We start from the raw sequence: 11,089 nt of genomic DNA, 5'->3' as shown, positions 1-11,089 counted from the left end.
ATGCCTCAGTTTTAAGAGTGGCATTCAAAATTCTGATTTTAACCCAAAACACCAAGGCTAGGGACTAGCATTAGGATAAAAGGACTGCCTGTATCGATGGCAACACGTCATGCTAGTGGGGAAAAACCTACTTCTTTTTGTGTGTTTGGGACTTGCCACTGAAATCTGTCTGCTTTCCTTTAGTTTTATATTAAGAGAAAAAACGAAAAATAATTCCCTAACATTACCACTGGGTGGCAGGGCCAGTCCCAGTGTCCAGTTTCCTTCTGAAAATGTTCAATTAAATTTACAAGGGTAAATAAATTAGTATATTTGAAAAAAAAAAATACAAGATGAGTCATTTTTACTGTATCTACAACCAGGGCATGAAAAAGCATAAATTTTTTTCATCTTTACAGCTAGCCCAGAATCAATTGCTCATGACATGAATGTCACAAGTTTGTGTGGTCTGACTGATGTAACCAGTGAGGTTTGTCACAAATTGCGTTCTCTAAAATGCTGAATAATGTCTGTAAAAATGGCATGAAAAACAAATTTCTAAACGTTTTGATGAATTTCCTATGTTTCAATAGTAGAAGCACCCATACTAAATTTTTTAAGTGCCTTGTTTACATCTGTGTGAAAATCCTTCATCAACCAACACCACCAGCATTGCAACCTTCTTGAGCATCCTGTGTGACAACTTCAGAGGCTGGCAGATGGATCCAGGCTAAATGTCAGGTCTGCATTTAGGGGGGAACAAGCCTTTCTCTAATGCTGTGCAGCAAAACAATCCATTAATTATCACTTAACCAGTGGAGGCAGAAGATTCCTGGTGAAGCCACCTATCCCATCATTGCCCACTATACAAAACCACCATCACAAGTGCCTCTTGTCGCGGCAAGAAAAGCGCTAAGGGCAACTCTCCAAAAACCGGGGTCCCTAAAGACCCAAATAAAGCCAAGATAAGCCCTGGATCTGGAAGTCTGTGCCTACATGATGAACAATTTGAGAAAAGTTTCATGGGAAGAGTGGAACTAGGGATGTGAAAACTGCCATCACTAGTGGTGAAGGACCTCTAAAATCCGTCCTGTCAAGGAGACCAAGCCCGCCAAGTCCTACAAATCTCAAAAGCCAGTGGTGCACACGCAGCCCCCGGGCATCCCTTGTTGAGGCGGGGGTGCTGGGCAGCCAGCCCATGGCGCCAGATCTACGCCGGGCCACCCGCCCAGCCACACTCCCGCCGGGCCCAGCTGTTCACCTCACACGATCCCCGCGGTGCCCCCCGTGCCCATCGCGGTGCCCGGGCCAGCGGCCCCTTGGGGGATGACACACTCCTCCGCCTGCCGCCCCCGCCGCGGGCCAGGGCCCGGGCCCGGCCCCGCCCGCCATGTCGTGTGGGAGCCGCCCCGCCCGCCCCCGCTGCAGCCGCGGCGCCGTCACCTCACACGACGGGCGCCTCCCTGCCCGCCCCGGCCAGCGCCCGGCCCCGACTCACGCTCGCCCGCCCGGGCCCCGCGCAGGGCGACCCCGCCGCTTCCCCGCCCCTGGCCGGGCCAAGCCAAGCCAAGCCACCCCAGACCCCTCCCCTGTCTGCAGCAAGTGGCAGCGGGAGAAGGGCGGCGGCGCCATCACGTGAGGGCCCTGCCCGGCGCTCGGCTCCCCGCGCAGCCTCGCCGCCGCCGCCGCCCCCCGGCGCGTCCCCTGCCCCGCCGCCGCCTCGCCCCGCGCTGCCATGCCCAGCAGTGAGGCGGTGCCGCTGGGACTGGGCGCCTGCCGCAGGTCGGGGGCGCTGACCGGGATGCTGGCGCTGGTGGCGCGGCTGCTGGAGTGGCTGCGCTCGCTGTTCTGGAAGGAGGAGATGGAGCTGACCCTGGTGGGGCTGCAGTACTCGGGCAAGACCACGCTGCTCACCGTGCTGGCGGTACGCTGCCGCGGCCCGGCCGCCCGCCGGCCAGGCGCAGGGCGGGGCGGAGCGGGGGGCGCTCAGGGCGGCGGCCCGCGGGAGGGGGGGTCGCCGCGGGCGGTGGGGCGGGGGCGGCGGCCCGGCGGGGCTGGAGGGGCCCGCCCGCCCCGAGCCGGCCGCTCCGCGTCGTGGCCCCCGGCAACAAGTGCGGGATTCGCCTGCAGGGCCTGCGGCGGGGCCGCCTCCGGTCAGGAGGTCCGGCGGAGGGAGGGGGGCGGCGGGCGGGAGGCAGCTCTTGCATCTTCTGCAACCTCGAGAATTTGACGGTAGGCTCAGGTGGGTGTGAAATCGTTTTAAGAGGAAGAAGATGTCTCCTGTGTCTGACTGCAAAGCGTGCCCCTCTCAGAGCAGGTTCCTGGGCACGGACTCTTGCCCATGATTCAGAGTTGGCTTTTCACGGCCAGTATATCTCAGAATAAGTCAATATATTGTACGTTGTCCAGTTCTCCTATCAGTTGTATCAATATTAATGCTTCTCACAATTCCTTGGTAGCTCCCAGGAGTCAAGTCTGATTGGCATTCCCTTCCCACGGTGACTGATGATGGCCTTGCATCCCTGTTCCTCTGTAACATTGACACCTGCCATGATATTTTTCATTTTGCTACACTGAAATATGTTCCTCATCTTTGTTTGCTGTGCCCTCCACCCTTCTGCATTTGGGTCCATCCAAGAGATTTACTTTCCATTGGAAAATGGAGACAAATATATATGTTAAATACGGTTTATACTGACCATGAAACTTCTCAATGCATACCCTTTTCTGCAAGGTGATCACTGCTCTTAGATGTATTGCAGTGTCACCTGCCATGACATATGGACTTCCAGATGTTCTTTGGTCCTTATGCTGAAAAGTTACTGGATCAAGAATCAAAACCAGCCTGGGAGGTATACAGCTAAAGCCAAAGAGACTAAGACAATTATGAATATGAATATGAATATGTGGTATTTGTTGTTTGCTTTCATATACAATTATGGATTAAGGCAAAAATAGGAGGTTAGTGCGAGTGAAGAAGTGGAGAGAAAAGGAAAAAGAAGAATGAGGAAAGTACAGAAAGCAATGAACGTATGCATTGGGGGACATCCACAATCAATAAACAGAACTGCTATTTTAGTTGGTTTGTTAGGTACCCTGGCAGTCTTGGTAACACAGGTCCAAGCTTTGCTTGTGCTTATTGGAAGTGTTCATATGCCAAGGTGGGCTTTGCTGAGGAAGAGGGAAAAGGCACAACAAAGTATATTGTGTTGGATTGATTTAATAAACGGAGCGAAGAAGAGCACAACACTTCAGAGACCTCTAACACTAATGTGTGGTATTAGACTTTGTGTGTGTAAATGTTTGTTCACACATTTATACTACACCACCTGTGGAATGGCATCATATGTGTTTATTCCTCTTATCCTAGTATCTTTAATAGCAGAGCACTGCTGTTACTGCAGGTTTAATTTTGCCAGCAAACTTGTAACTTAAGAATATTCTATGAGGCATTCATGTTTTCTGACTTGTGGAATGTCACAGATTGCAGGTTTTGTAACTTTTGGATCTTCCCATCCAGAGATGACATGCCATGATAATCACTGTCAAAGGGTGGCTGAAGAATTTGGGAGTAAGGCGATGGATAATAGCGTACTTTTGAATACAGTTGATATGGGGGTGGCAAATAGATTGGGAATTCTGTGCGTTTGTGTGTATGTGGCTAGAGCGTGATGAGATGAAAATAAACATCACAAACTAGTGCCTCCTTAAAATGCAACTGCAATGGATCACAAAAACAGATGGTAGGAAATTACCATTTTTTCCACTTTGCAATAGTATTTAGAGATCCTACCATGCTAACATCAAATAAACACCCTTTGAGACAATATCCTCACTGAAGAGCTTGAGCCATATTTAGTTCTCTGTTTCCAGTGGAAACCTTGGATAATGTCATCACCTTTTACTATGGATTGTTCACTGATATAATGAAGTAGAATCTGGCCCATGGTTGTCGATATGGTGGGGGTAATGGCAGTATTCATTGTCAGTTTAAAGAGGACATTGCAGACTTCTTAGCATGTTTCTTTCATCTGTGTCAGTATGTAATCTCTTTTTGACTGAGATACGACAGTAAACTTGTTTGCACATCTTGAATATTCACAAAAACAGGCAATTGGTCATGTAAAAAACTTCCTTAGCAAGAAAATGAAACAGATTTTTTACTTTATGATGCTTACAACACCTGAAACAAGACACAGTAATCGGAGTTTTTGGACTAATGTGGGCAAAAGATTCAGTATACTACTTTCTTTGCTTCATTGTGTGGGAAAATAAAGAACCTTAATACTATCTGATTCCACTCAACCAGAATGGACAATTTTTTCAAGGAAAAGACTAAAGATGAATGAAGGGGACACTAATTCTTTGCATTTTGTCCCTAATACCAGAGCATTTATGATTTTTAAATTTTTTTATCTTTGTGTTCCAGTTTGGCATATTACACATGCTGTATAATTTCCTCACAAAAGTGGAATCCTGACTTTCTATGCGTTTATTTAAACAACAGCCTCCTGAGTTGGCTGGTTGGTCTTCCAGGCATTCTGATGCTCAGTGATTCTGTGTTTGCATGTGTTATATGTCTGTCCTTCTCAGATAAATGTACTATATATTTTAACAAATTCGGCCAGTACCTGCTACAGGAGATAGTTACTGATTGGCTTTGTCTTACTTTGTCCAATTAAAAATCTCTGTCACTGTCGGGTACATGTGTCTGTACGAAACTTGGATGCAATTGTCTTCACTGTTTTTTCCTTCTGCTTCTTGACAAATTGCTGAAGCAAGGAAAGAGGGGGGAAAAAAGAAACTTTCAGAAATAAAAGATGGGGAAGAAGTATAATACAGAACTTAACAAGAAGGTTCTCACAGGTAAGGTTGGACAAGTATTGTTTCTTACGTGAAGAGTCTTAATTCTAAACCCCAAAATCTTGTGAGAAGATCAAGTAATTGCCAAAGCTTATGCAGCTTTTAAAGACCCAGATTAAAAGTAGTTTCAGTTCGTGAACACAGACTGGAGGCTGCCTCAAACAGTGAGAAGTTGCAGAAAGAAGAGGCTTGGGGTCGCTGGTGGTGAAGTGTGCACTGTGAGGCATGTAGCTGCTCCGGTGTACCCCAAAGCTCTGATCATCCACTTCTCAGATGGGAGGGCCATGTTGGAGCATGGCTACTTCTCTCCTTATTCACATATCCATATTTTATTTCCCCAAAAATACCGCAGTGCACGTGGGATGATGAGGTAGGTGAAAGGAATATGGGCAGATGGATATGGAAGTGCTGTGGCAAATCCAGAAAGTCCTGCTTTCCTTCCTGGGTGACTAGAAAACCAGGACTACTGTGTACGTTTCAGAGAGTATGAACCTTTGTGTGGGCATGACTGTTAACTGTCTGCATGTCTTAACGCACTTCTCCTAGGATACACAATACCGTATTAATGATACGTTTTGAAAAGGAAGAATGAATAATGAGTAATCTACTTAGAGCTGATTTCACCTTTCTCCTCAGAAGCTGTCTGCTGTAGTGGATAGATTTGTGTAAGGTTCACATGGGCAGGAGGACAAGTGCCTGTCTTGTAGAAGTGCTTCTCTGAACTGGGGGAGGAGGCAGAAATTTGCTTTTATGTTTTGAGTTTATGGTGTGCTGAGTTAGTATCTTGAATTTTTCCATCTTAATGGCGTTCTCTTAGCTTCCAAAGGGGGACTCCTCTGCTGTCACCTGCTCAGAAGGCTAAAGTCTGTGTGTAGTACTCTGTAAGTACTACATGAGTACTCTTTCACCATTTATTACATTTTGAGTTAAACCACTGGCAATGGTAGTGAGAAGCTACAGGGAAAAATCCTGGTGCGGTCAGTTTTTTCATATTGGGGGTTGGACTAGGTGACCTCTTAAGGTTCCTTCCAACCCAAACCATTCTATGGTTCTGTATTTTGACCGTGCTGCTTTCTGGTTTGCTTGAGGATCAGATGAGGAATTATTTGAAGTCTCGTGGTTTCTAGGGTGATCTTTGTCACTGGGGAGAATAAAAGATCATTTAAAGGGACTGAAATGAGCAGTATTCCTGGGCATGACAATGCATTAATTGAGGTGCTGGCCAGTGCTTTTGTACAAAATTAATGTGACATTTTACTGTGTTGTAAAATAAAAACTTTAGATTGCAAACAAGAAACTTCTCTGTTATTGATCAACTATTTTCTAATAAATACAATTTTTTCTTTTCTTGTGTGTTCTAGTCAGGGCAGTTCACAGAAGATATGATTCCTACAGTAGGCTTCAATATGAGAAAAATAACAAAAGGAAACGTTACCATAAAGGTAGGTATGCATGTTTGAATTAATACAAAGTGAATAAATAATAGACAAAGTGATTTCAACTTGGAATGTGAGAGTGTAGGAAATTCCTTTTAATATGATAGGATCATTTATCTGTTTTTCTAGCTCAAAAATAACTATTTTAAAAGCATATAGTCATATATTTCTTTGTTACATTAATCTGTTTGATTTCATATATCTATGCCAGGCGGAAGCTTTGCTGCACTCTTTCGGATTAAAAAGGTCATAAATTCTGAGATACTAAGGGAGCTGTGTTGACTCCCGGAGGTGCCTCCCTCTTCCCTTCTCTCTCTCTGTCTCTCATCCTCACAACTGTAAGTGAAATCTGAAGCAACTTCATTCCTGATTTACCAGTGGATAGTGCAGTTTAGCTCACATAATGTCAGTTATGTGGAGATAGAACATCTAATGTAAGTCCGTTGTCAGGGAACCATCTCTTAGACTTACAGAGAACTGTAGAGATTATTGTAGTTTGGTTGTGATTCATGCCATAGGCTTCAAAATAGAGATAAATCGCTCTGGTAGCATTGAGGTGCTCTGTGTTATTTGATTAGAAAGAGAGCCTTGTTAATAAGTCTAGATCAAATTCATAACTTCTATCTAAAATTAGGTGAAGAAAATGCAGGCTTTTGCCTTGACTTTTCCCTCCTTTTCCTTCATTTCCTCTCCTTTCTCCCTCAGTTCTAAAGATATTCTTTTGCCTCTGATTTGGTATGACTCCTAAATCTAGGGAGGATTTTCTGAAACAACCTATAATGTGAATATAAGCAGTTGCTAACTGTCTAACCACTCTCTCTAAACAGTGAGCAGGTAAAGGCTGGTAAAAGGGATCATTTACTTCTGTTGATTGGGAGATGTTGAAGCTGAACTAAATAACCCTAAACCTAAGATGACCATAGGGGTATAGATGCTGTGACTGCCTGTCTGTTTCTGGTCTTAATATCTTGCTATACTTCTTCGAAATTTCATATGAGTTAGGGCCTTGGACTGTACATTTCACTTGTGTATCTACTTCTGTGTTACAATCTTGCAAAATAATCAGTAGGTTCCTGTAAAACTGTTTGTATGTTAGGATTCTTAGTAAGCCAGTCTTTTTGAAATGGAAAGTCTAATGTTACCTATTTCCTCTCATCATCTCAACTTTCCTTCCCACATACCCTCTTGAAATTCACGTCAGGTTTGGCTGAAATAAAACCTCTTAACATTACCCATGATTTGGTCTGATTTTAATTTCTCAGGAAATTTTGGCAGATTGACAAAAATATGATGAGTATCTTGAAACTAGGTCCACACTAAGGACAGTAAAAGACTTAAAGGGAAAATAGAGTAAAATGTAAAACCGAGTAAAACTAAACTGAAGGAGAATCATTATTGCCATGGTAACCTCAACTTTGTGACTTTGTGCTTTATCATTATGATAAGTATGTTATCAGAGCCAACTTTGGGAGAGAATCTGCCCTTACTCTTGTCACAGAGCAGGTGTGCAAGAAGACAAAGTAGCACCATATAAGCATTTTTAATTGACACATTTCCTGAAAGGAAAATGATTGATAGCCTGAACTTTTTTTTCAGTGTAGATCATGTGTGTAGTGAGTTTAAAAAAACCCAAACTGTCACATGATGAGCAGTGTGGTACTCAATGCAACATGGCCAAGTCTTCTTTTAAGTAAAAATGTGTTCTCCCAGGATACAAAAATTTCAATGGAGAATTTTTTCAGTAAGGAATGCCTTTCTGTAGCCTTGAACAACCAGCTTTTGTGTGGTAGAAGGGGAAAATGTCCAATTTAATGTTTTAATAAATACAAATTATTATACCTTTATTATATTTTTAATTAAAATATATTGTAGCAAGAAAAGCACTTACTGCAAGAGTTACAGGGCAGAAACTTCAGAGATTTTGAGAGAACACCCTCCCTCTGCACACACAATGGAAGAAGAAATTTTGTCTTGATTTCTTTCTTTTTATGAATTCTTCTGGGATGAAATGCGAGCTGATTGAACCACTAACACCTACAAATGTGAGTGTGCAGTGCCTCTCATTTTACATTTTATTCCCAAAGATCAAAATTTTCAGCATTGTTTTCGTGGGATTCGCTACTAGTAGCTTGTCTACTGGAATAGGTGGTCAAGATTAGCATTACTTTACACAGTGGGTAGCTCTCTCAAAACAGAGGAATTTATATGGCAATATGAGTAAGCCTGTGTCAGTTGGATTTTATCTGGGAAAAAAATGTAGGTGACCAGAATCAAAAGCCTCTCAGATCTTGCAGCCAGCCCTCTATGCTCAGTTTCTTTTGGAGATGTAGGAATCAGAAAGAATAAAACTTAACTGAACTGGTCTTTCAGGAGACAGAAGTAGCGTACAAGGTGCACATTCTGCTGAGTAATAGTAATGCAGCTTTTTCTTGTAGATGAAGGCTGTTATTTCATGATGCTTTCTGTTAGTTCTTATGAACACTGTGTTTGAAACTGGCAGAAAAACCACAGTATTTCATCGACAATGAGATTTAACTTCTGGTCTTGGCCCTTCTTCACCTCTGTTGTCATTATATACAAGAGCATCCAAGCTGTTCCTTGTCTCTGCTGGTCGATATCTCTGTGGCCAGTTCTGCTAATGGTAGTGCATTCTCTACATGTAAGGTAAGGCTGGTAAGGGCAAATTTCAATTTACAGGAAAATCTACTTTAATTACAGTAGGGCAGTATTCATGTTGCAAAACAAAGTATTCTGGTCGGCAGAGAGCCGTTTCCTCTCTTTCCTTGCAATGGACTTTACCTTCTGCTCTCCTCATGCCTCTTAGCCTCTCTTCATCAAACGTGTTCTTCTCTTCCACTGCCTGGTTTCTTTGTGCCTCATCCCTTTGCATATGCACATGCACACAAAGGCCAAACCCTAAACCACTCATTCCTCAAAGTACTGCTCCTGTCCCTTGAAGACGAAGCAACCAATGTCCTCACTTAGTCCAGGACTGATTTTGTCAGTGAAAAAGAAGTTCTAGTCATGAGTCTGTCAGTTGAATATGTCTCAATAACCATCCACGTGTTGCTGAGCAAAGAGTTGAGTTCTGCTGTGTAAAGAACATACTTTGGCCTAATGGTAGCTTGGTACATTCCTGTTTATCTTCTCCCCAAAGAGTGCCTTTTTAACCAAAATCAGAACTTATGAATAATTTTTTCCTTTTGGGGTCCAAATTCTGATTTTCAAACAGAAACTTTTTTGTAAAGGGAAATAAAAGAAAACCACCTCAGAAATAACCTTTTAAACACACTCACTTTCCTGCCTATGGTAGCACTTCGAAACCTCAGTATAATGTTCCTCATGCTAGGGGCAAACTGGACTTACCTTTTGGGAAACCTAAGAGGGAATCAGTCCAACCTACTGTGGGTGGCAGAGATCAAAGGTCAGCTTTTACAGTCAGCTTAAGTAAATCATAATGTGAAGTTTTATATTCTAGTTTAAGCCTGGCTGTGCACCATTGCACCCCTTTTCCATCAGCACCAGTCATCACATGCAAAGCAGAAGTCAGATCAGTCAGCTGATCTAGATGAAAGCAACCTCTGAAAAAAACCAACCAAACCAAACCTGCCCCCAGGCGAGTTCCTCCCCAGTCAGATTACCTAAGCAGTGTGCTCCCCAAACAGCAGCGTGATTGTTGATGCCACCGCAGTGTGGGAAAGCAGGATACAGAAACAGGCAAAATGATGCATTTTGGGGGCAGCCTGAATAGGTTGACTTAGATAGCTGCAAAACACCACATTTAGAGCACAGAATCTGAACAGGAGGATAGCAGTCTCTCCTTTTGGTGAGGAAAATGAAGTTTTTCTTCATCCTTCCACTCTGGTAGATACAAATTTCTAAGTGCAACTAATGCAGCCTATTGCTAGAGAGCTGCCAGAATGGTGTGTTCAGTACGCACACATAGACTGATTGTGGATTCAGATGGATCAGTGACAATTTTTCAAAAAATAAATGTTTAATGCTATATCGTTAGGATTTACAAATGTTGGATGGTGGTTTCTAGGCCTTATGATTAATTCATGATTCATATTAGTTATGAAAGCAAAATTATAGATAAGTCAATGGGAATTGATATCAGAAGAACAGTCTGATGTGCTAATTGTATAGATTTTCTTTCCCAAGATTCTCCTTTATTATGCACAAGTCAACATGTACACTAGCTATGACAGCAAATCAAATAGTGTATTTACAACAGGAACATCAGAGGTACTGCCTTACAAGTGCAAATGCACCCTAAGGCTATCCCATGTCTTCCTGAGCTCTTATACATTAATTGCAGATGTGTAGGAGAATGGGACCTGCAGCAAAATTATGATTAACATTGTGATATGAAGCAGCAAATGCAGACTCAGAAGGAAAAGCTGTTTGTTTCAGTTTAAGTGGTCAAACTGCCTTAAGTTTTCACTTATTCAAAGAGGTATTTTTTTTGCACTGTTTTTTTCAGGTATGCAGGCGTTCTTTGTCTTCCTGCCTGAGCCTTCCATTCTCTTTCATAAGATGTAATGAAGGAGAACCTTTCACTTGAGCTTTAGCAGTGCTTCCCAATTCATCCAGCCAAGGATTCTATTTTCATTAGAATCGTAGAATAGTTTGGGTTGGAAGAGACCTTAAAGATCATCTGGTTCCAAACCCCCCTGTCATGGTCAGAGACACCTTCCACTGGACAAGGTTGCTAAAACCCCATCTAACTTGGCCTTGAACACTTCCAGAGATGGGGCATTCACAGCATCTCTGGGCAGCCTCTTCTGGTGCCTTATCACCCTCATGGT

At 43.3% G+C, this 11,089-nt stretch overlaps 1 protein-coding gene across 1 annotated transcript in view; it reads left to right on the top strand.

The window, feature by feature from the left end:
- Window positions 1-1,603: 1,603 nt before the first annotated feature.
- The window catches only part of LOC309444438 (ADP-ribosylation factor-like protein 8B), a 31,965-nt gene continuing 22,479 nt past the window's right edge, over window positions 1,604-11,089 (top strand). Inside the window, exons 1-2 of the mRNA XM_082062247.1 lie at window positions 1,604-1,903; window positions 6,204-6,284. Of these exons, the coding sequence (XP_081918373.1) occupies window positions 1,715-1,903; window positions 6,204-6,284 (270 nt within the window). The 5' untranslated portion in view covers window positions 1,604-1,714. The remainder of the gene's footprint in view (window positions 1,904-6,203; window positions 6,285-11,089) is intronic.

This window comes from Streptopelia decaocto (assembly GCF_964273445.1).
Source record: "Streptopelia decaocto genome assembly, chromosome: 1".
Classification (NCBI taxonomy): Eukaryota; Metazoa; Chordata; class Aves; order Columbiformes; family Columbidae; genus Streptopelia; species Streptopelia decaocto.
This window is presented reverse-complemented; position numbering and strand designations above follow the sequence as displayed.